This window comes from Micromys minutus (genome assembly GCF_963924665.1).
Source record: "Micromys minutus genome assembly, chromosome: 1".
Taxonomy (NCBI): Eukaryota; Metazoa; Chordata; class Mammalia; order Rodentia; family Muridae; genus Micromys; species Micromys minutus.
Window position 1 is genome coordinate 33822079 of NC_137969.1, and position 26879 is coordinate 33848957.

The 26879-nt window shown below is 39.0% G+C and overlaps 1 protein-coding gene across 1 annotated transcript in view; it reads left to right on the forward strand.

Moving 5' to 3' along the window:
• The window catches only part of ABCA13 (ATP binding cassette subfamily A member 13), a gene marked incomplete at both ends in the record, with an annotated part of 453164 nt that overhangs the window by 323305 nt on the left and 102980 nt on the right, over nt 1-26879 (forward strand). Inside the window, 4 exons of the mRNA XM_080920446.1 lie at nt 449-560; nt 21315-21369; nt 22739-22916; nt 25524-25639. Coding sequence (XP_080776572.1) covers nt 449-560; nt 21315-21369; nt 22739-22916; nt 25524-25639 — 461 coding nt within the window. The remainder of the gene's footprint in view (nt 1-448; nt 561-21314; nt 21370-22738; nt 22917-25523; nt 25640-26879) is intronic.

Here is a 26879-nt window from a genome sequence, read left to right on the forward strand (position 1 = left end):
GACACAGGTTTATTCTCCATGCTCAACAAATGTTCAATTCAATTTCTTTTGAGAAATAATGTTCCACGTGCAATTATTAAATTGAAAGTAATCATTTTTTCCTGATCATCTTCCATGCCTTTAATTTGCAGGTCAAATTTCATTAGCTTACCAACTGAGAAAAAAAAATATATATAATGGGCTACAGTCCCAAATCCTGTGAGACTGTAATTATAAAGCTACATTCGCATTTGTTCTGGGGAAAATTAATCTATTTTTAGCTGTAAATTATATGCTTGAGATAAATATACAATTAGCAGACTGGAATTGGCTGTCACTGTCAGCCATGAGGAAGCATTGCTCTGAGTCCTGCATTCAGGTGCCGTGGAAGTTTCTTTTCACATGTGTTCTGGCCCAAGAACTGACATGAGAACCATTTCATGAGATCCATCATTTTTTCCTGTTGTAGGTGTGGTACAACCAGAAGAGCTTCCATTCTCTACCCTCCTACCTAAATCACCTCAACAACCTGATCTTACAGCAGAACTTACCTGCCAATGCTGCAGACTGGAGACAATATGGTAATATCATTTTTTTTATAACCATAAAGGAACTACTTTAAATATAACAGTGCTTTGAAAAGTAGAAATTTTACTTTTGATTTTTACACTAAAATGTTTACTTTTAATTAATTATCAATGAATAATGAGTGATATAGAGGGATGGTGAGCAGTTTCCTATCAGATACTGCATCCATAAAAATGTACTAAGGTCAGGACTCTCTCTACCTCTCCCATGAAATATTCAACCTTCTTCAGTCTGTGACCTTGTCTGCAAAACAAAAGGTGTTCTCAGAGTTTATTTCAAAAATTGTTCTATAGTTTAATAGCATATAGAAGCAAAAGTAAATTAAATTTTTAAGGACACGACTGTATGGGACATCGTAGTAGAGAATAAAGATTTCCCTAACGTGTGATCATCGGGGAAGAGAAGATTGTAATTTGATTTATGTTAGCCTCTCTTCTCATCAATCACCTGTGTCAACCCCTGACTGATTACCTGTGTTTCTCAGTTTGGAGAATGGCTCAGGTCCCTTTCTAGAATCCAGAGGTGATTTCTTGGATTAGAGAACCCTACCATCTTTAGTGGGGTAGATAAGCCATAATTTAGCAAGTTAATTTAGTACTATTATGAAAACAGCAACAATAACAAAAGCCCAGAAGCCCTTGTAGCAATAGGCCACAGCTGGAGGTTTGTTTAGCACGTACTCACTGAAGCATCAGTTCTCATGGAGGACAATGCTGAGCAGTTACTCTGAAGTGTCTCCTTTTGCTCGCTTTTAATATCTGCGTCCTCATTTCCTACTGGCTTTCTGTTCTTCTATATGTACGGGTGTTTCATTGACATGTATACCTGTGTGCCAAGCGCATGCCTTGTCCCCCAGGAGGGCAAAAGAGGGCATTGCTTCCTCTGGATGGTACTGGAGTTGCAAATGGCTGTGATCCACTGAGTCACTACTGGAACTCAAACCCAGGTCCTCTGCAAGAGAAACAAATACTCTAAACCACCGAGCATCTCTACTTTTCTACTTTTACTGGATTTCTGTGGTTTCCTTTTGCATACATATGGCAAGAACTCTTCCTCTGCCTATATCTCCTGCCTGCCAAAAAATTTAAAGTAAGATGGATTAGTTTTGTTATTCTGATATCTAATAATAATGGATAGTATCAAATATTAAAATATGTATGGCTAAGAGAAGTACAAAATAGTTATACAGTTGTTCAGCAAAAGGACAGAGGAATGGCTTTAATTAAGGATGTAAACTGTATCAGCAACTTAATTAGGACTTAACATCCATCCTTTCTTTTCAATTTTCATGTCAGAATTTATAATAATGTTTTAAAGGTATATTTACTGAAACTAGGTTCCACAACCCTACATTTTGAATTATTGTGGTTTTCTGTAGTGGTTGCCATCTGTTGCAGAGAGAAGTTTCCTTGATGAGAACATTGGTAAAGTTTCACTAAAATAATTGCCCAAATGTTATCTGAGCAAGAAAGTCACCAATGAATATGCCAAGATGGCCCTATATATTTGAAAAAGCCAGTGAGACCTCAACCCTTCAGAGACTATCGGCGACCCAGGAAAGCTGAGACCTGGAGATGTATTCTTCAGAGAAGAGCACACCAACTGTCCATTGCCAAATGGTTAGCCCTAGAAACATACCGACAAGCAGTCATATATGATGTGATAATATTTAGGAATACATAAGTGTATACATATGAATATATGTGTATACTAATAATTAAAAGAGAGATCATGAGTTTAAAGGAGAAAGTTGGGGTATATGGAAGAATTTAGAGAGAAAAGAAATGGAAGGGAATAAATACCATGATTAAAGTATAATTTCAAAACGAAAACAAAAATGAAAGATAGCTACTATCTGCCCACTTTATTGGTTAGAAAAACTGATATTCCTTATAGCCATCTAGGAGGCAGGAGTTTGTTTGGCTCTGGGGCATGGTAGCCTCTTGTTCTCACTCAAAGCCCTCTTCAGTTTCCTGTTTTTTTTTTTTTTTTCTCTACTGAAAGGGCCTTTCTTCTTTGGAAAATCACCAGCAGGGAGTACCACAGCACTCCTTGAGTGATCTGCTGTAGTTTGAGGTCATCTGGGCACAAGTTAAGATGACAGGCCAAATTCTGGTGTGCTTCAGATTTCAAGGAGCCTAGTTTGACCTCATCATGAAGTTGAGTGTGAAGAGTTGGTTTTCTCTCTGAAAAGATTCTTTTTCTTAGTAGCCAAATTCCACTTGACCTTGACTTTTACTGCCGGGAGGAAAGACTATTTCAGTCAGCCAATTGAAAGTTTTTCCGAATGTTGAAGATACGAGTAGTGTCATAAAAGGAGTAGGAGAGAAAGGTACTTGTCATGATGTAAAGGCATTTAGGCAAGATCGGGGTGAAGCTTGAGAAAAGGACACACTGAAGTTCAAACAGATGGGAGAAAGTTTGGGGCACTGGGGATGGAGACAGGAAAATATTTAAGAGCTAAAATATAAACTTGGGTTTCTGAGGTCGAATGACTAAAGTCAGAACTGATGGCCTTCTGAGAGATGTTAGGAGAAAACGGCATGGCAGAGAAGGCCCAGGTGCTTTGCACAGGGCCAGTGTAGAATGAGCAAGGGGAAATATGCAATAGGTTCAGAACACTGGAGAGGAGAGATCAGAGCAGCCATGCAACCTGAGTCCTAACCTTACTTTAAAAGTAACAGGTAAAGGGAGCCAGATAAGCAACCTCAGCTTTCTTATTCAGCCAGTCAATAGGTCAGAGAATCAGATAGCTATGTGTTCTTCACGTCTAGTATCCTGAAGGGACAATAACTGTTGTCCCTCCCACTTTCTGCCTTCTCTTTTCCTGTTTATGTTAGACATTCTTTCCTTTGATGTCCATAGTATTTTTCTATGTTCCTATATGAAAATGAAAATTTCATTTATACCAAGAGTCTCACTGTTATTTCTATGGTAGCTTCTTCTATTTTAGCTTCAATATGTTCTCTACGGTCTCCAGTTTTCTGCTCCTGGTGTCTGCCAGCCTGTAGTTCCCCCCTATGACTCTAACAGGCCACACCCACTGCTTTCTGGCTTCTTCTGCTCTGACATTTGAGCTGACATTTGAGCATCTTTTGTTATCAGAACCTCATGCACACAGCAGACAGACTAACATGACATGGAGCCTCTCCTCCCTTGGGAGTTGATTGGAAGAGCAGAGTGACCACCATTGTCTGAGGTTCATTGGCAACAAAAGGAGCAAATGGTTTAGGCTCTGAGAACTTTTTTTTTTTTTTTTTTGCCACTGTAGCACCTGCAGCGGTAACTGTTGAAGAGCAAAGAAAGTAGTCTCAGTCATCAGCAAAATGTCAGAGTAGAAAAAATTCAGGCCATGGCTCCCTCAAGGATGTATTGCAAGAAAAGCTAGTTATGGATTATAACACCTTCCGGGGAGGTGTGCAAGTCAAAGATTGGCAGAGAACAAACACACAGTCAGGAAAAAGGAAGAGACTGCATGCAACTTTTGTTTGGTTTTGTCTACTCTTGGTGTATCGTGTTACAGTTTCGGAGAACTGGTAGCTCAGCCCAAAGTTTACTCTTCTGAACTGAAGACAGCAGTGCACCCAGGATTCTCAGTGTCTTTTCTACTATGTCTGTTAACTGCTTGATAGTCTAGTCTCTGTCATGTTAGTCTGTGTGTTGTATGCATGAGATTCTGATAACAAAAAATTATAGAGAAAGGCAGAAAGCAGTGGATATGACCTGTTAAAGTGACAAAGGGCACTACAGACTGTCAGATGCCACAGAAAATGCAGATTATATGTAGAGTACATATCACAGCTAAGGTGCTAGAGGACACAGCAGTAAGACTCTTGGTGAAAATGATATATTTCAAGTCAGTGTGGAATGGAGGAGAATTGGACAAGTCTGTTTTCAGGAAACAGTAAAGACCTGGGAGTCACAAGTACCCATCCAAGCCATCAAGTGTCATAAAACTAATATACAAGGGTGTGTGTGTCATTCTCTCCAAACTCCTTTCATCTGAGATAAAGGTCTTTCCATATATCACAACATGGCCTCAAATTCACAATCCTGTCATCCATTACCAGTTAGAGGCATTGGAGAGAAATGCTACCATGCTTTACTAAGTATGACACATTTTTTAATTTTGAACAAAAATATTACAAGGCTTCTCAAAACATTTGTTTTGTTATTACTCCAGTATGGTGAAGGGCAGGGGAAAAGTAGACAATTGACTGTGAGGGGTGAGTTGTTACACTCACAAGTTCTAAGGAAGGGGTATGCTGCGCACCAGGACCCACTGGATTGGGATGCACTCGGATTGTTCAGGAGACAGTAAAAATAATGTGGGCAAGAGCCTCTGATGTGCTTGTGCAGGGAGCAGTATTGGGGTTTGGTGAGCAGATTACTTGGAGTAGTGAATGCAGTGAGGTGTGTTGTTATATGCAGAGTCTGCAGAGAGCTGACTATCTGACTACAAGTACTTGGAGGCGATTAGAGTAGAGGGTACCAGAGCCTTGCTGTCTGGACCAGAGTCATCCATTGATCCTGTCTATACAACCTGTCAGATAACCAGACATCCTGATGATACTCATCTCACAAGCATCTACTTAAAGCAGTGGGCTCTTCATTTGTTTGTGGAGAAGCTGGGTTAGGCTTGGAAAAAAAAAACATTTATTCTCTGTTATTGGAAATTTCTTTAAAGATATTTTATTTGTTTTCTTTGTGTCAGAGTTTCAATTTTTGACTTGTTTATGCACTCGCCGCTGGAAAGAAAGTTTTGTGCGATAAATTGGGAACACAGAAGACAACACCACGGGAGGGTGCATTGCGGGTTGTTATTAAAATATTGATTAAGAACTCCCACTAGCAAAGCTCTGAGAAAAAAATATTCTATCACATCCCTTTCCTCTTGCCCATTCATGTGGGGACTGGACAGAGCTGGATCTATGAGTTTAACATTATAATGAAAACAAAGCTTAGCCAGGGTGACAGCATACGAGTCTTATCCGAAGCTTTGGCCCAGCAGCTCCACAACACAGGGCGCAGCAGCCTCCAGACAACAGAAGCCAAAGCACACATCTATGAATTAAATGGACAGCTCTGTGTTCTCAACATCAGTCCTCTGACAGTTGTATCATCAGGTATGGATAACCTTGTCTTTGAGATGAAGGAACTGTTTGAGTCCCAACCTGTCCACTTGTAAGGAGTCTAGGGTGTCAGGACCTATGGTGGGCTGTTCTCTCATCCTAGTGAGCTCACAGCCCATTTTGAGTCCCTTATTTCAAACATGAATCTCACTGTAATGCAGTTTGAATTTTCTAATGAATTTTTTTTCTTACCACTTTATTTAAAAAAGATGGATACATATATAAATTTTAAAGCCATTTTAGCATAACACTATATGAATATATTTTTGTCAGTACTTAATTCTTTTAGAGGTTTGATAGCATGCATTGAAATCCCACTAGTTACCATAAGCATAAAGTATATGTAGGACAGAATGTAACATGGAAACATTTCTTGTTGAGTATAGATTAAGCATAATGATCTGTGAATACCAAAAATTTCCACAAAGCTATTATCTCTAATGATTTTTCAAAGAGCCAGCACTGGAAGAAGTGGGTGCTAGCATATGCTAAGCAGCTGTTATTTCCAAAGTCAATTTCCAAGATGGACTATTTCTTTCTGTGTGTTAGATCAGTAGGGATTCATCTGCCTAATGTAACAGGTACCAGGACATTTTGGGACAGCTTTCCAGGTGCTACTTGAAGTCTGTCAGGTATAGGGATTTAGGGGCTCAACAAAGATGACAGGGCTGTGCAATGAAAGATAATTCCCATTCTTTACTCTTTTTATATTCATGTTGGCAGCTTAATCACATTTGTCACCAGAGGCAATTGACATAATCCTAAGAGAACCTATATATCAGTTGACACTAAGCTTGGAATCTGTCCTTTTCTGTATATTATAGTCTGTCAGCAAATCTTGTGCCCTTTTGTCTCTGTAACCCCGCAGGTACATGTAGTCTGTTTTTTGTTTGTTTGTCTGTTTTTTACTCACCAGGTCCTAGAATGTTTATCTAGATATTTTTCCCATGGGCAGCCTACCATGGCGGCGCTCTCTGGGCATGTCTGACATCAACCATGGAAAGCATCTTTCTGGAGATGGTATTCTCCTAATATTCTTTCTATTGACATAGTGCTTTACTATAGACACTAGATAGAACTCATCCTCCTCCTGCCTCTCAGTCTCACAAGTATTGAGACTGTAGGTGGCTCCAAGGGAGCACTTACTCTTTCCTTCATTTTTGACCTCACTTTTTTTTTTTTTTTAATTTGACACAAGATCTTCTGTAGTCCAGGTTGTCCTTCCAACCCACTATGTATTGAGAATAACCTCAAACTCTCAATCCTTCTATAATCTCCCAAATACTGAGATTATAAAACATGCACTGCAATGCCAGGGGATGACTTCCAGACTACCGCTGGTCTGGTCCTGCTCTCTGTCCATTGGAGTTCTTTTCCAGCCAAAGGTTCAGCAATAGCCACTCCAGGACTCTGTGCTGTTTCTCATCTGTGCACATCGAATCACAGTTGTATTTGCATGAAAGTTTATCTCTATTAACTATTGCTGGCGTGGACTCCCTCACTTTTTGTAGTGTCTTCCAGCAATGCCCAGGTGTTTATCTTATACTTCTGTCATGTAATGAAAAAAGTAAAGCAAGGAAAGTATCCAAGCCTGTGTGCCCTTCTCAGGCCACCTCACACAGCTCTTCTACCACATACTGTGTCTAAGTGCTTTTGCCTCCTGTCTCCTCTTTTCTGAAATTATTTCTTTTTATTTTCCCAGAATTCCATTTGTATTGATTCAACAATCAAAATGCAATCACGATGCTGACATTTCGTTGGAAAGTGTTTCTGAAACATTGAAATTGTCCTTCTTATCCAACACTTAGAAATTTGGGTGCTTCTCATACAGGCTCAGGATAATGCCCATGCATCTAAATAGCAGCGCATTGGCTGCTGCTAACCTGAGGTCTCAGCTTATTTTGTCCCAACCTTTCTTTTGTGGATCGGCATCACTGGGATTTTATGTTCAGTGGGTGATGTCCCCTGCGAAGCCTCAGCCAGGGTTCTTCCTTCACGGTCCAGCACATTAGCTCAACACTGTGCATTTCTGCCCAACTCCCAAGATCTGGCTCAGACGTGACTGAGCTCCACTGATGGCCTTTGGCCTATCAGTGTGAGTTAAGGTCTCATCTCTCTTGTCCCCAGGTAGCAGCTTCTAAAATTAACTTATAGATATACTTTAGTCAACACATTATTATTGGAAGCACTTGTAGACATTATGCTGAGCAAAGTGTCAGTGAGAACTGTAGGATGTCATTATCTACTTTTGCTTTTGTACCTTGGTGACCTGATAATTTGTAAAATCTTTCTGTCCCGATTCATATTTCATGTAACACAATATTCAACAATTCATTCATGTTGCTAACTAATGACCATATTTCATTTTTCTCATGCCTGAATACTAGCACTTGGTATAAAAATACCACATCTTCTTTTTGTCTGTGTGTCAGTTGATAGACACCTAGGTTAATTCCATGCTGTGTCTGTTGTGAGTGGTGCCACAATGAATATGAAAGCACAGATGTTCCTTTGACAGACAGCAGAAGGACTGATGGGTCACAGGACAGCTCTACTGTTAAGTCTTTAAGGAGCATCCATGTTATTTTCCAAATCTACTGGCCTACATTACACGTCACCATTAGTGTGTTGGGCCCTTTGTTCTCCATTCTTTCTTAAGATTACCATTTCTCATTTTGATATAATCTCATAGTCCTGCTAACTGGATTCAGACCTTACCTCCCCATGGCTTTCATTTGTGTTTCTCTGATGATATCTGGTGTCACAGAATTTTTAAAATCTCATATGCTATTTGTAGTGCATACTTTTTAAAAAGAAATATTGCATTTTAAACCATTGTAATTGGTTACTTTTTGCTACTGAGTTATTTGTGAATTCTTGACATGTGTCATTCATCAAATGTTTGATTTGAAACATTTTTCTCCCATTTTGTAGGTTGTCTTAGCTCAGTTGGTCATTTTTTTCCCTCTGTGGAAATGTTTTCATTTGATGCCATTCTGTTTGTCTATTTTTTTTGCTTGTTTCCTGTACATTTTTGGATCTTATAAAAAACTCATGTCCAATGTAGTGTTCGGAAGCATTCCTTTCCCCCTTTATTCTCTAACCCTTGTATGGCTTTAGGGCTTACAGTTTCTGGATTGATCTTTGTATATGGTTATAAATAGTCTTGTTTATTTTGTATGTGAATGCCCAACAGAGATTGCTTTTTCCCCCAGAGTATGTTCTTTTCTGTTTTTTTTTTTTTAATGTAGATTACATTGCTTATTTGTTTATTGTGGTGTTTTTATGTGTGTACATAGGCTATGATGCAGATGTGGTCAGAAGATAACTTATAAGAATCAGTTCTCTTCCTCTATCATGTGGGTCCTGGGAATCTAACTCAGATCACTGGGCTTGGTGGCAGTTATCTGCTGAAGCATCTCACCCGTCTGTATACTGTATTCTTAGAATCTTTATTTTGGAATATTCTTGGAATTATTTTTGGAATTTTTCTTTGGAATACATGTGAATACACATATACACACAAACACACATACATCCAAATATATACATATACATATATGTTCACACACTCGCATATATATATATATATATATATATATATATATATATATATATATGTATAATGGCTTTTGGCAGTCAAATAATATGATGTCTTTAGCTGTGGTCTTTCTCTGTTCAAGATTACTTTGGATATTTGGGGTTTATTATAATTTAATACAATTTTTCTTTCTCTTTCTTCTTCCCTATCAGTGACTGTTTCTCTGAATTGCATTGATAAATTATATCTTAATAGGATTCTAGGTGCTTTGGGAAGGAAAGAGATGGGTCTGCACACATGGCATGCTAGGTCACAAGGCAAAGATAAAATAAACTACGAAACAATGAAAATAAACATGGTAGTATTTCTATGGTTGCTCTCAGTGGAGTAAACTTCAGTTAGTATCTAGACATAAGCTTCTTCCCTCAGTTCACAATGTGAGAGAAGGAGGCTGAGATCAGGATAGTGTTTGTGAGAAGACCCTGAGCAGATGTGGCTATTGGATTTTACAAACTGACCTACAGATATGACCTTCAATTTAGTCACAGTCATGTAGGGAATGATCAGTATCCTGCTGGGCATAGCTGACAATGGGGACAATGAGTTCTTTCTACCCTATAATGCCATGTGACCAGGTGGATGTGGTGACTTCCTTCTTGGTAGTAAAGGATCACGAATGGCAGGAGCCCCCTGACTCTACTCCTTTAAGAGTTGTGGTTTGATAACTCAGTTTGGTAGAATGGAGATCAACTCTGACCTAGGTGAGCTGGACATTGTGCGTGGATCTTTCAGGTAAGATGTTTAATATCAGCTGTCTTGGATGAGGAGACTTTAGCCAGTAACTGGCTGAACAGGACAGTAGCTGCAAAGGTCTTCTTCAGTCAGGCTACCCTTCTCAATTCTCTGTTGTGCCTGTCATTTGAGAGCTCATTTGGAGGCTTCTGTCAGGTCTTAGCTAGATACACAAAATCCATGAGTACATGAACAAGATTCACTACTTTGTGTTCACGTCCTTTGGTCCTTAGGAGATTCCTCCTGTGTGTTTGAGGTTGTGAAAGGAAGGACCAAAAAGTTAGGTATATCTCCATCTTGGAGGGACAAAGTTTGACCCTCAGTTATTTTGCCTGCAGTCTCAAAAGAGTACACAGTTGAATACTGCTTATAGAATATGGACAGAAAAAGAGCTTCACCTCAGACTCTGTACTGAAAGATACTGTTGCCCATGATCCAAACAGGCAATGAGGACATCTGCCTACAGAAAGGTGCTAAAAAGTTAAAGTGTAGTTATATTGTTATCACAGGCAGCTATTTGAGCCAAAGAAAGATCACGGGACCATTGGTACATAGAAGAAAGAAAACTTGGGTGAGCATGGCTTCCAAAACAGCACATCAGTTATGCAGATATTTTACATGTAGCAAAAATACTGAAGGAACATTGAGAGCTATCCATAAAGTTGAAGATATACAACATCAAACCAAATTCAGTAGTGATTAGTGTCTGTAAAAATGTCAGATGAAATTCCTAAACTAAAAATGTGTTTGCATCTGATTGGTTTTGGATTCGAATTTAATATATCCTCTAACCTTATCATGTTTGTGTTTGAGGACGTACATGTAGTATATATTTGTACTCTACTTTTAAATTCAAGAACATGTCATGTCATGGTTACTTGTAATGCTTAGTAATGGTGATAATTAATTTTAATATTGAGGAGAACATCTACAACATCCCGCCCAGAGATAGTAAGAGTGGGAAGAGAAGGTGAAAACTAAGAAAATGTCACTTAGGAGGAGCACCCTGCCTGTCTATAGTGGTAGTGTAGGATTTGATTGCATTAGACTTTTACTGAAGATCTCTGATGACTCTTCAAGGCAGGAATTCTTCAACCTTTATTGCCTGAGAAAACCTTCCCATTTCCCCTGTCATGTAAATATACAAAAAATATGTAAAAACAAAATACCTACTTATAATGCATTACAAGACATATTTTAAACAGTTCTTTGGTATATATTTACACTTTATTAAACATGAAGAAAATTAACATACTAATGAAATCTAGGTGCAATTACTTTTTACCTAAAGAATTAAATCCTGGCTAAATATCTGCTTTGTCAGGGCAGAGAGTGACTTCAACAAGTTTTAGAGTTGATCAGTATTTTGCTTTTATAATTGCCAACATTGAGAGTTCCATTTCATATTACTATTACAAAATGAGAGGAGAATGTTGTGGACCATTTCAGAAATTGGAAATTCTGTCCAGATTTTATGTCAAAATTGAATTAACATTTTCAAATGAGACTCAAGTCAGCAATACTCAAACAACCAATTTTTAAATTCAAATATTCTAACATAATTCAACCTGAAGATACACTGGTTTTATAATAACAGGATGAGGAAGGATGTTAAGAAAGTATTACAAGTCTTAGTTTTTAATAGTTAAATATTTCTATTTTTATAAAAATAAAATCTTCTACATATAGTAAATGCACTGTAATTCACTATTTTCAATATTCTCAAATATGTTTCAAGGCATTTCAGGCAGGGTCCTTTGGAGTTTCATGTTGTGGGACATGTACAATACAAAGTATATAAGCTTTATGTTCAGAACTAAGATACCTTGAAAATGTTTGATGGTTAGTATTTCTTTTTTAATTTTATTTCAGAAAAGTTTTATTTTTTACTATTTCAATGGAAAAATAAAGATATTTTGAATATGATTTAAACCAATATTTAATCACTTTTAGAGAAATATCTTTTTAAGTTATAAGGAATAAAATATTTTATTTATGAAGTATGAGAAACAAGTCTTGATTTTTTATTGAATAGTTTATGTACTTACATTTCAAATGTTATCGGTAGTCTTACATGTCAACTTGACATAATCTGGAACCACCTAAAAAATTTCAAAGATTCTTGAGATCAAGTTGGTTCATGAACATGTTGTAGGAGATTATCTGCCCACCATGGATGGTGCCATTCCTTAGGCAAGGAATCGTGAACTGTATAGAATGGAGAAAATTGAATCCTAGTTTGTATTTATTTATTCATTGCTTTCTGATCTTGACCGTATATGTATGTGTTTGTGTATGTGTATGTATATGTATATGTATGTGTATGTGTATGTGTATGTATATGTATATGTATGTATATGTATATATATATATGTATATATGATGTATCTAGTTGGTTTAGATTTTTTTAAATGACCGATTTTAACTGGGAACTGTGAGCTAATATAAACTCTTTCTTTCCCAAATTATAATTGGTCAGTAAATTTATCATAGAAATGAGTCAGTGAAACACACATGGTATAGCATGGAGATCTCAGATATTTTTATGTTTTACTCTGAATTAATTAAATTTTGACTATTTGCATGTTCAGAAATCTACTTTCTATTGCCAAAGTTTCTATTGCCCTGTATTCAGTTAAACAACCTTATATGGGGTTGTGACCCACAGTTTATGGAGCAGTGATTTAAAACTTTTCTATACATTTTGAGGTTAAGGAAAGTCTTTTGATGTAGATGTTATGGACGTCTGGGCATTAATAGTTCCAAAGATATACATTTATAAAAGTAATGAACCCTGAAGGGATGACTTGAATTGCATTGTGTTAAGTATGTCTTTGTCATAATGGATATGGGACAAAAGCGCAGATGTGCATTTTTATAAGTGACAAACATACAGTCTAGAAAACATAACAGATGCAGCCGTAATGAGAATACTAAATGAGAAAACTAATTTTCACATTTATACATTGCTGTGGGCCAATTCTTAGAAGGAAAAAAACAGAATATAAATGATAAGAATAATCAAAGGAAGATGATTCAAGTGTCCTCAAAATGCCCATGTGAACATCATCTCCGCAAACCTTTGAAGTGAGGTTGGCAGGAGGGATGCGCTCCATCATGTCTGCTGTGATGCTTTGACCATGGCCCTTCACTCTCAGACCCCTGGCCCTGTTATCAGCTTCATCTGCCCAGGATTCTCTTACCGTCCCATTGTTACCTAAGAAGAACAGTGAGTGACAGGAGACAAAGAAAATAATACCTCAATTATTGGGATTGTTCCTTTTGATAATGTAGTGTCCACACCAGGACATCAAAGGCTGGGGATGATGCTTCTGGCCTCATAAAAAAGGGATTAAATGGAGACTCAGAAAATTGGAGTCGCACCTCCCATTCTGCTGCCCTTTGTGTTTGAAGTCTGCTCATTGGGAGAACTTGCCTATGCTGCCATTCTCACTCCGGATTCATCTTCCAGTCCCTGACCCCTTGGTTGTCCTTTCTCTGAAGCTGGTCTCATACAGTAGTTGCATTTGATGTGATTCCTGCTACTGGTCATACAAAACCCCATTCTCAGATTTGTGGGAGGTGGCCTGATTTCTAACACTGGACTGTGAGAGGGTTTGGGAAATGGGCTCTGCAGTTGGGATATGCCCTCCATTTGGTAGGAGAGTCTCGGGAGGTAGCCATGTTCCCCCGTTTGTAGTTCTTTGCTCTGTTCACTATTCTTCTATTTTTGAAGAGATGTATGCATATGCCGTTTATTTAAATAACTCCAAACCTTTTCCGGACTTTGCAAAATACACATAAAATCTTACATTCAATTTAAAGCAATGCTAGTTTAATTTTAAAGTATGTTTAACCTTGTAGAAGTGCTACAAAAACAAATAGGCTTCTGAAAAAAATGGTAATGTGATGGCGAGTCAAGTTGCTATAAAAATGAAAAAGTTACTTGGTGTTTTTAGATCCAGAGACCACATGGGTTTCAAGCAAATAGACTTAGGTCTGTTGTAATCCATCATCTTCAGAGTTTGCCAGAATCCCCAAACTATTTCATGGTGCCTTCTACGTGACTTCCCAGAATACCAAAATGGCTTCTCTGTGGTGGGAGGTAGTTTTCTCAGGGATGGCTTACTTGTCTGCCTATCACAAGGCTCCCGCTAGCTGGCTCAGCAACCCCTGAATGAATCAAATCATCTGGTCTGGGAATAAGCAGCACCAAATCTTTGCTTGCTCCTGGATGAATCACAGTTGGGTTCTCTTGCTCTTCTTTCCACATGCAGGTTAGAACAGGGGCCGAATGTGTTATTCTAGGTGTGGTTTTGTAAAAGCTGAGAGCAAGTACTGGCTAAACTACTGCTCGGACAGCAATACCAGGGTTTTCTGTTCTCAATCTTAAAACAGAATGACCTTTACTGTGTCTTGAGCTTTTAATTTGTTTTTAATAATTAACTTTACATTCCACTCACTGCCCCCTTCCCAGTCACTCCCACCCACAATCCTTCTCCTCTGAGTGGCTGTTGGCCTCTTCAGGTATCCCCTCCAACCTAGCACTTCAAGGCTCTATGAGGCTAAGTGCTTCCTCTCCCACTGAGGTCAGACAAGGTATCCCAGCTCAAACAATGTATCATCCCACATACAGGCAACAGCTTCTGAGATAGACCCCATTCCATTCCATTTGTTTAAGACCCACATGAAGACCAACCTGCATATCTGCTACATATGTGTTGGGAGGCTTAGGTTCAGCCCATGTATGGTTTGTTTGTTTGTTTGTTTGTTTGTCTATTTGTTGATTGTTGTTCTTTGGGTTGGTGGTTCAGACTCTAAGCCATCCAAAGGTCCCGGTTAGTTGACTCTGTTAGTCTTCCTGTGGAGTTCCTATCCCCTTTGAGGCCCACAATTCTTTCTCTTGTTCTTCGATAAGAGTCCCTAACCTCCATCCACTGTTTGGCTGTGGATGTCTGCAGTTGTCCGAGTCAGCTGCTGCATGGAACCTCTCAGAGGACAACTTTTCTGTCTACAAGCATAAATGAGTATTATTAATAGTATCATTGATTGGTGCGTACCCACTGGGATGGGTCTCAAGTCAGGCTGGTTATTGCTTGGTTGTTCTCTCAGTCTCTGCTCTATCCCCCGTACCTGCACTTCTTGTAGACAAATTTTGGGTTTAATGTTTTATGGGTGAGTTGGTGTCTATCTCTCCACTGGAGTTCTTGTTTGGCTACAGGATGTGGCCTCTTTACTTTCCAGATATCATCTGCATTGAATCTTTGGTCTTCCTAGAGTCCCTGTCTCCTCCTGGAGATGCCTCACCTCCTCATCCCTGTCAGTTACAGATTTCCATTCATTTTCATGGTCATTTTGCCACCTCTCTTGCCATTCCCTGCGGAAGCTTGTATCTAACTTAGAAGAGGGAATAAAATAGCCATAAGTGTCAGATGAAAGGAGTGAACTGGGAAGGAAGAGGGATGGGGAGCAAAATGGGGATTCAAGATCAGCTGTGTCTTGATTTTTAAAGAAAATTTCTCAGTTCTATGGTAAATGTCTAGGGATGGCTACAAAGTGGGATTGAAGAAAATGATAACCTATATTTGTTTATTAGGCTAAAATATTAGTAAAATTATTACTTCAAAAACAGACACATGAAAATGTATTATGCTTATTCATGGGGTACCAAATGATGCTTTAGTATGTCTATACTTGTGTGATGATTAGACCAAGTAAAGCAAGTCTCTCCATATATATCTTGTATTACTATTAAAAGATCTTCTGTAGAGCCATATGGAGCTTATATATACATATACATATATATATTAGAATTCTAAAGCCATTCTCAAATAAAAATTTGTGTCTCATAGTTATTTCAGTGTGATCCTCTGAAAGAAAGGGAGGAAGGATCCCAGTCTCAGCAGTGATTTGTGGCCACTCCAGTAATTTGTACTTCTAAGGTCTAGAAGGAGGCAGTACCAAGGGAGGTTTGTTAATGTTTCTATGCAAAGAAGGGAAGGTAGGGCAGGACATTATCTTCTAAGGGTGGAGTGGTGGGGGCTCTCTTCTGGAACTCACTGCATATATATACACACATATAATCAGCCGCTCTTATGCTATCTTGTAATGGTTTGAATATCTGCATATGATGTAAGGAACACAATTTTCTGCTATGATTGTTGTATAGATGCCCAGGGTTCAGTGCTATTGTATCTTGGGGGGGGTGGGTGTCTGGTTGAGAGAATCATAGACCTCACCTCTGCTTATGTCAGGACCGAGTTCTGTGTTCAGGAAAGCAAAGCCCTTTCTGCGATCCTGAAATACCAGGTATGTTAGGCTACACCATTCCTTGAAGTTCCCAATTCTTCTAAGAATCCACATTCCAGAAACTTACTTGCAAAGAAATGTTCATCTTACCTTGCTTTCCTAATAGAAAGTTTTATTATCAGAGTGCTAAACAGGAAGGTGCATTATGCGAATATCTGGACTCTGGCCAGGCATATTGGCGAATACTAACCACAGAAACAGTCAGTCACTCACAGGTGGGACCTGGATTAGAACTCGAAAACTGACACCAATCCAGGAAATATGCCACAATGAAGGATAGTACATTTACAGCGTAGAAATGAGGGTACAGAATAAAGTGATTAGAGAACCACTTTCAAACAGCACGACTCTGACGGTTTAAGGTAAGCAGAGTTAGGTATGAATGCTGGGTAAACACAGATCCAGCCTCCTCAGCTTCTCATTTTATCACTGCAGCTTTTATGGTAAGTTTTGCAGCTTTTGTGTAGAGTCTGCAGAACAGGAGCACTTGGCCTCTAGTCTGTCTTCTTCCTGCAGGATGAAGGTACATTTTGTGAGATGAGGTATTCGTGGTGGTGAGAAAACGGGTTGTGGTGTGCTGATGGGGAAATGGTTTTTGGTATCTGTGACGGTTGGCTGGAATTCCAGTATGTCACAGCAAGCTGTCAAACTCTGAAAGGCATCTAAGATACTTGTGTTTCAGGCACCCCTTCACAAGTGTCCATAATGATGGTGGTATGACAAAGCTTCTCCCAAAAAATATATATACACAGCTTAACATATAAGAGTACATAACACATGATCACAGCTTGTATTAGCCTATGTATTTGTCAGGATTCATTTTAGGGATCCTTGAAAGTTGTCCAAATCCATAAGTGATCAAATGTCTTATGCTACAGCTACAATATTGGCTGGTAACTCAGGCTTATTTTGCCAGATAATTTACATACTTTCCAGGTGACTGAAAATACGTAATAAAATAAAAATGCCATTGAACAGTTTTCATGCCAAACTATCTAGAGAATAATGAAAAATGAAATATCTATGCACACTCAGTACAGTTGCAGGGTTTCCCTGGACATTCCTAATGCATGCGTATTTAAAGCTGTGGGTGTGCAACCCGTTGATGAGGTGTGACTATGGTGTACTTCTGAGTGACAACTGCATGTCTCTTCTCAGAAGCATACAAGGACCCAGGATTTGAGGACTGATGGTGTTTTCTCTTTTTCTTTTTTCTTTTTTCATGAATATGCGTGGAAAGAATACTTAATATCTATCCCATTAAAGATAATCAATACATCATTATTTCTAGTCAGTGTGCTTGTCTATCCTATCAAAGATAATCAATAAATCATTATCTCTACTCACCATGCTTATATACCTCTCTTAAAATAAATTTGTCTTATATATTTTAGTACTATTTCTCCCATTTAGTCTTTTCTACACTTTGCTTTTATATGTTTAATATTTTTTTTCATTCACTTTACGTCCCGATCAATGACGCTTTTCCTGGTCTCCACCTCTGGCAATCCCTCCCTGACACTCCCTTCTCCTCTTAGAAGGGGGAGCCCCCTGGGTAGCCTCCACTATGGTATTTCAAGTCTCTTCAGGATTAGGCACATCCTCTCCCATGGAGGTCAGACAAGGCAGCTCAACTAGAAGACCATATCCCATGGACAGATGAAGACTAGGTTGCATATCTGCTACATATGTGCCTAAGTCCAGCCCCATGTTCTTTGGTTGGTTGTTCAGTTTCTGTGAGACACAAAAGTCCAGGTTAGTTGACTCTGTTGGTCTTCCTGTGGAGTTCCTGTCCCCTTCGGGGCCCTCAATCCTTCCCCCAATTCTTCCATAATAGTCTACAAACTCAATCTGACTTTTGGCTGCAGGTCTCTACATCCATCTAAATCTGTTGCCGGGTAGAGTCTTTCAAAGGACAGTCATGCTAAGTTCCTGTTGGCAAGTGTAACAGAGTATTATTAATAGTGTCAGGGATTGGTGGAAGACCACATGGTATTGTATTTATTTTTGTACTTCTGACTTATTTTATGTTTATGGTATTTATTTTGGCAGTGTTTTTGGAAAAAGCAGGATTTCTTTTTCATTAAAAATGCTCGAATGTTATAATAAAATGTGTGTGTGTGTGTGTGTGTGTGTGTGTGTGTGTGTTGTAAATACCTGGATCTATATCCAAAGCCAACAAATTTTTGCATTTCTTTATTTGACTATGAACACCGGAGTTGTAGATTTATCTTGTCTATCAAGAATGATGCTGCAGTGAACGTGGTTTGCAGACATCTATGTGATGATTTTAGCCCTTGGGTATGACTCTATCATCATCCATTATTGAGGGGTACTACATCTCACAGTATTTCTAGTTTTAGTTTTACAGTACCTCCTCTATTCTGTGTCTCATAATTATTGTACTTATTCACATTCTCATCAGCAAGTTTTTTAAAAAAGAAATAGTGGTTATGTTTACTTAGCTTGACTGGTAATCTAATCATTTCACCATGTGTTAGTATGCTACAAATGACACTGTAAACTTGAAACCTAGCTTCAGCTTGACTTAATGACGGAGTTGTGTCCTGATAAATTCACAGTAAGCTGAAAAGGTTATAATTGAGAAATTCATATGACACAAATAACAAACTAAAGATAAAAAGTTTGTGATTCCAAGTTATGGAGGGTTGGTCATTGTGAGTGGCTAAGATTTGCTGCTCAAACTGCTTGCTGCCCAGCTTGACCAGAGTATGGTACTGAATGTCCAGAGGCAACAAAGGATTCAAATTCAATTTTGAAGTGTAATTTCTACAAAGCATATTTTATTTCTGCATTAGTGTAGAGTTGCAAATTTATAAAACTACTGTAAGTCAGGAACAGTCCTTATACATATTTCATCCATCTGTTTTACTTCAGTAAAGCATGACAATGTAATAATGATTTTAAAGAAAAGAAAAAAAGAAAAAAAATCAATTTCTGAATAGGAGTAAGATGGAATGAGATGTCAATGGGTCCTGGACCAGGAAGTTGAAGGCAAAGTTAAAATGTGTCATGGTTAAGGAAAATGATACTAATCTCAAATGGAATCAGTGGAAGAATTTTCTACTTTAGGATAAAATGAATCCGTGTGGAGGTAAAGGACATCATTGTTCTGGTTTTCTGCCCCTCCCCCCCTCTTTCACACATGGTCTCCTTTTTTCTTTTAGACAGATATTCTCTAGCTTTTTGGGGCTGGCATACAGGCTGAGCTTGGTTACAGGCAGGCTTAAAGATGATGTGAGCCCAGGGCCACCAAGACAAGGTACCACTGAGCATGAACACCATCACTCTGTGTGAGGGGCCAACATGGAAGTGAGAGAACTTGGGAACTCATATAAATGTGGCAAAGAACTTCAATTTGGCTCCTGGTTGACTGGGATAATGGGAATCACACAAGGTACTGATGGGCTTTGTTTTGTAGGTCACAAACATGCAGGCTACAGGTGATGGGATGTGTGCAGAACATAATCAACTATGTGAGGGTTGAGATCCTGGTGGTCTGAGGAATTAGGTTGTAGAGAAAACAGGGGACAATTATGGCTGAACATACAAGAGGAGAAACATCTATTTATTTGGAGGTTCTAGTTTGTCTTTTATTGTTGTAATAAAAAGCACGAAGAAAACCCACTTAGGATGAGAAATAGGTCTATTTGGTTTATACCTGTGGATAAAATCCCATCACTGAAGAAAGCCAGGGCAGGAGCTTAAACAGGAACCATGAAGGAATGTTCCTTATGGACTCTCTCACTGGTTCATGCATAGCCAACTATCTTGGACATTCCAGATCTCCCACACAGTGGGCTGGGCCTTCCTCTTTCAATTAGCAATCAGACCAATCTGATCTAGGTAATTTCTCAGTTAAGGTTTCTTCTTTCCAGGTGGTTCTACTTTGTGTCTAGTTGAAAAGAAGAACTAGTCAATTTACTGGATGTGATGGTTCCACAAACCTAAGTGTAGAATATTTGGAAGTTTATATAGAAAAGCAAAATAAAAAAAGCAGGACTAAATACTAGGCCTTTGTGTTTGCTCAACTTCTGGGAAAGGAGGAAATAAGACAAGGTGTTGAAATAAGTCATGTTATCAATAATACTTTTCAGTTATACCCAGTAAGTTCAAAGGGTGTGTTCTTCAACAAGATCACACCTAGTCTAGGTATCAGCAGTATTGCAAGGGTCCTGGAGTCCTCTGTGCTCTGGCAGCCAGGTTCTGAGTTTTAGGAGTGGTCATGACCTTATTAGATTGGATTATATACTGGAACTAGTCAACAAAGATGCTGGAAGTAAGGTTAAGGCATATGCCTTTGAAATCAAACATGATACCTTTCATTGTTTGTACTATATCCAGCTGTTCAGCAGCCAGAAGAGTGGATAAGCTTCAATATCTAGAGTTTTTATTGAAGTTTAGTGGATTGAATAAATTCACGATTTGTGTAATTAAATCTTTGTTCAACCTTGTCTTTTTCCTGAAGATTGTACTAGAACTAGTGCTCTCAACCTCTAATCATGTTTTATTTTGTTTTTAGCTTGTCTCTGGACCAAATTCTCTTTCCAAGCCATTATAGACCAAGACTGTTTCCTCTGATATATGATGATATTTTAGTTACCGGAATATACTTGCATAATTCCTTGCTCCGTAGTGGAGTATATGGATGGAGATGGGTGTGGTAGTTATTGAACTAGGATACTTATGACAATGGACAATTAATTGGGAGACAAAGGAGATGGTGCCTGTGATGTGACATGTGTGAAATACATGATGGTTATGTTTGACCAAACAATAAGTACAAAGAGTCAAATGCATACCAGTTTAATGGCAATTGCACCATTGCCCCTTTTCACTGATAATGGATTGGGGGGTGGGCAGAGCAACCAGGAGACATCCCTTGAGTGGCTTGAAGGTGAGTCTCCAAAGGAACAGGCCATGAAACTTATGTCTCAATTTGTTGTTCACAGGGATAACACTATACAGCCACCCGTATGGAGGGGCCTTGCTGAATGAAGACAGGATGTGAGTGGATGGAACAATATGGGAGCAAACAAAAGAAAACCTCTAAGATGCTGAGGAGGAGGAGGAGGAATGATTTTGATCCCATTTCACCATTTTTCCAGGAGAAATACTGTCACACATAGCTTTAAAGGGGGAAGTGAAAATGGCTGGGCAGAAAATGGGTGAAAATACTATTCAATACTATTTGTCGTTTTCATAAACAAAATTGTTTTTCATACAAAGAATTGTTCCTGTAGCCTCTGGACAGCCCACATTCCAAGAGGACTATTCACCTTAACAACATAAACATGCCACTCACATAGGTAAACATGCAGAGCCTCATGAACATTTTTTCATGCATGACTTAACTCACAGTCCACAAGAAGTGCAGGTGGAGGTGGGTGTCCTTGCCTTGTACATCTGGGTCTATATTTAAGTGTTATGAGTTAATACCTTGATACTAAGTTCATTGTTTCTTCCCTTATTCTCTCTCCCATCTCCATTCTGTTCCATGTAGCCAACAATCATGTAGTTAAAAATCAATGATAAAATTATTATTTATATAATCCTCTGGCCTGCCAAGTGGAGATCATATATCTTGATGAGTATGCTCTCCTTAAATAAGCAATGAAGCAGAAGAGGTGAGCTGCAGTTTTCCTTGTTACCTCTATGGTTGGAGAGTTAGACCTCCAACAGTCACACATGACCTCAGTTCTGGGGCAGGTTAGATGATGACTGTACTCTAACAAGGTGTGACAGAAAGAAGGCATATCCTAATGAGTGCTGTGTGGTAAGGTGTTCATTGTGTCAGGTAGCTAAAAGATTGCTTGTACCCACCTGCTCCCAAATATAGTTAGGATGTTCAGTGGCAATGCTTGACTCTACAGAAGGTTCTCCAGATCCACTTGTCAGAGAGACTCCATGGTATGATCATGGTGATATGTGGCTATTTAGAAAGCATGAGGTTTTCCCAACACCTAAGTCTGGTCATGAGCCAGTGTTGCAAACAGCCCTAAAAACACCCCTCCTGTTGAGTTCTATTGCACTGCAAATGGGTTTTAGTGTCTGAAAGAGCCCCAGTAGCTGGATGTTGCTTTGCAGAGGTAAAGACTGAGAGTCAGACTACATGGTCAAGAGTAGAGCAAGATAAGAAGATGCTGAGATGCTCTTCAGCATCATGTTTGTCTGTTTTAGACTCTGTTTTGTATTCTGTAAATTCTAAACATTAATCTACATCTTCAAAGGATTTGAGGAGGCTGACTGAAAGAGAGAATCCATACATTATTGGCAGTGTGCCTGGCCTTCCTTCTCGCCAAGTGTTAATAATGAAAGGAAGTTCTGGTTTCTTCTATGATATCTGATGAGCTGTTACATTATCTTTTATCTACAGCCTGGAGAGCATCCGTCAGTGTGGTATTGCCCTCTGCATTGTCCTGGGATTCTCTATCTTGTCAGCATCGATTGGTAGCTCCGTGGTGAGAGACAGAGTGACTGGAGCTAAAAGATTGCAACACATAAGTGGCCTTGGCTACAAGACATATTGGCTAATTAACTTCCTGTATGACATGGTAGGATTTGTGAATATGGTTCTTATATGAATATGGTGGTTGAAAGGATTAATCCACATTGGGGATCTGCAATGGAAGCACTCATTTTGTTGGCTAAGAGTCCATACTGGTTTGGTTTCACCAGTTACCATCAAACATTCAGGAATGCTTTAGGAGGGGAAGAATCAGGAATCATGGGCTGGAGAGCTCTCAAATTAAAGACCCCTGGTTTTTTATTAGGGAAGAAATGAGTGAATAGCAGCTTTCACTATTTCAAAGGGCTAGAAGGTGGAATGGTAAAACCTATTAGAAATGACATCTCATCTGTACCCCTAACCTCTGTCCTCAGTGTCGGTACCTCCCCATTGTGGTAGCCGATATCAGTTTCCTACAGTCCTGAAGTCACTAGACTTAGTCTCCTGTTCTTTCCGTGACAATATCAAGACTTTGTTGAGTTGCTACCTAGAGCTTAGACCAGGAATTTTCAATGCACGTACTCTGTGTTAGATTGTGTGCTTTTGCACAACCACCACTCATGGCATCACCACAGAGCAGAGCGGGCATTTTTGTACAAACAAAATATATATGCATTCATGCCTTGATGGAGATGATGTATTCTGTGATGTGAAAAATCCTATGTGAGCAGGGCAGGGCAGGCCTGAATCTCCCTAAGAGCCCCCCCCCCCCCCAACTCATCAGCTTCTGGCCATCTGTGTTGTTTTGCACAGAACTGATGTGTTAGCAAGCTGGTCGTGAGCAATGTTTACTCCTTTCAATGGACTTAGAATGCCACTGACTTGTTTGCTTTTGACACGTTACCTAGATGCTTTAAATCATATAGATTATCTGAGTCATACCAGAAGTACCTTAGCATTCAGGAGTCTGTTGAGTGAGACTCTAAGTGTACCTTCATCCAGTACAAAAGGTGGCTCATAAATCCCAAGACTGAGAAGTGCTGGTCCTCAGAGGCTTTATCTTTGTTAGACCATGCCTCTTTATAGGGAGACAGTGGCTCCTGCAGAATGATGCTTCTAGTTGGACAGATCCACACTTCAGTAACTCCCTCTCAGCTCTCTCCCTACTACCACAGTCTGGGGTCCCTGTATTCCCCATCATTTTCCAGCTAGTGATCCCAAGGAATGAGAGGAATATGACAACAGAGAATAGGAGCACAAAGAGTAAAACACCATGGTGCTACAGATAAACCAAACCCTAAAGACACTGAGTTCTCCTCTCTTCTCTGGGCTTTCTTATCTTCTTATCCTGTTTCCTTAATATAGCCCTTCTTTTCACTGTTATGGGTGGAGTTGGGGCTTAAGGGCAGGAAGGACTTTTGATATTTGGCTGACTCTTTCCTTCCACTTTTACTCAGTCATTTCATGTTTATTCTGTTTGATGACTCAGTCGATGGGTATTGTTGAGGATCTGTTATAGGTCTGGGTAGGTGCAAGATTGCTGAGCTCTAAGCATCTGTATCTCCCAGCATTCAGTGTTCAAACATATTCCACAGTGTGATAGTACCAGGAATTGGGATCCTTGGGAAAATGACTAGATCCAAAGGATATAGCCTTCATGAATAGATTAGGATGTGTATAAAGGGGACATCAGAGAACTCTCATACCCATTATACCATGTGGCAAAACTATAGAAAATTTGCCAGTTCTAAATTGAAAAGTAGATAAACTCTATATACTAAATCTGTTACTGTTCGGGTCTTAGATTTCTCAATCTCCAGAGGTGTGAGCAATAGATCCCTGTTGTTTATAAGCCAACCAGTCTATGTTTCTCTTTCACCTACTTAATGGACTGAATGTTGTTCCTGAATATATGATGAGGTTGGAGTAGATCTGTCTCCTAATAGAGCTCACATTCTTATTGAAAGAAGCAGACAGCAAATGTATCATATAACTGATTCATGGCTAAATCATTTGTGAGAAGGGAAGAGGATACTGGCAATGGCATAAAGGTAACTTTAATTCAGAAAGTTGGAGTAAACAATTAAATTTAAGCTGAGATTTAAAGAGCAAAAAGCCACATGGGTTAGTCTAAAGAAGTGTTCTGTGGTCAGACACCACACAGAAGGCCTGGAGATGCTGTTTGTTTTCTGTTTTGCAGAGTCCTTAAAGGAAAGTCTGTAGAGAAAAGAGAGCAGGGAAGATCTACCTCATCCCTATGTGCATGTGAAGGAGATATGTGGTGTGTGTGTGTGTGTGTGTGTGTGTGTGTGTGTGTGTGTGTGTGTGTGGTGTGATGTATGGTATGGTGTGTGTGTGTGTGTGTGTGTGTGTGTGTGTGTGTGTACTTGTTTCTGGAAAAGTTTCTAGGCCCTTCTCAAGAGAGATAGGCATAGGTGGCTCTGGTAGGCTATTCAAGTCTTTTTTTCCCCTAAAGGATTATGAGTTTGGACACCAACACAGTCATTCTGATGATCTGAATGTTTAGCACATCATTGTTTGGAGGAACACAACCAAGCCCATAATAATGACTCAGCACAATGCACTCTAAACATCTTTGAATATGCAAAGCAGGAGCTAGGTTTAAAAGTAGAAACTGAATGGAAACTGCAGATTAAGTAGAGCATGATTAATGTCCTCGTCTAATGCAGCATGTCCCCCTTTGTTGTTCCAGCTCTTTTACTTGGTTTCTGTCTGCCTGTGTGTCGCTGTTATAGGCGCCTTCCAGTTAACAGCTTTCACATTTCGAGAGAACTTGGCGGCCACAGCCCTCCTGCTAACACTTTTCGGGTATGTGATGAGAAACACGGCTGCAGAATTATGGTTTGATTTCTGAGAAGGAAAACCCTCAGGATGGCTTTGAACCTGCTGTCTGTTTCATGATTTTCTCTCTTCTCAAGCAATTATGTTCCTCCTACCAGGGCTGCTGAGCAAACAAGCTTGAACAAGATGATGAATGCCCTGTAGAGGAGGGAGGGTTGACGTGGTCTTAATGAAGATGGCATTGGTCCTGCCTCAGAAAGGCCCTCAAGCTGTTTGACAGACTTGTGCAGTGGGAAATAGATTCTCTGTTATTCTCACTTTGACATTAATCGTGGGCTCAAATACATAATCCAGTTAGCTTAGAAACTTCATTTGTGTGTGGAGATTCTTTTGTGAAGCTAGCTGGTATTTTTTTTTTTTCTCCATTCCTATAACTTTAGTAGCTTGGAAGTATTTTATATGACTTCTATCACCTTTTTCCTCAGAGAAAAAATAGTAAAGGTAGAAAAGTTATTGCAGAAATCTTCATTTATATATCCTGGATGCTTGCAACTGCTTCCCAAATGGTACTTGCCTGGTGGAGAAAATGAATTAATGTACTAAGATTTAAACAAACAAACAAACAAGCAAACAAACACCTTCTTCCCCTACCCCAATTTAAGCCAAAGACTATAACTAAAGTGAAATTTAAAAATTATGCTATCATTCCAGTGATCCATAATTACTCAAAGTATCTAACAAAGGAACAGTGTTTTGCCTAATCAAGTGCATGTCTGCCATCAGATGAATGGATGGACAGATGTAAATCTGTGGATGAGAAAATAGGAGGAAAGCAGTTCTTTCAGCAATATTGATAAGCTACTTACCCTGTGGCCTTGCTAATATGAATCCCTATATAAACTCCGTTTCTTTCCTGTAAAATGTTGATTTTGTTGCTAAAAGTTAAATGAGATGATTGCTGTAAACCTGGGGGACAAATTACTGTTATTCATAAAATTATCATTTTCTTTAAAGATAGTCATGTGCTCGCCAATTGAATGGTAGTGGAACATAATGTTCTACTCAATATGAAAGTTATGAGCTCATATATAAAGGGCTGTATGTTTATATCCCTATCTTATCATCTTATATCAGCTTATTAATCTCATTTACTGGGAAAGTGTTGTTGCATTTCACGGTAGCATGGGTGAAATAGGCCTTGCTATAAAAATTATGTTTGAATTTCAGAGGGCTAGACTTCAAACATGATGACCAAATTTAGATGAAG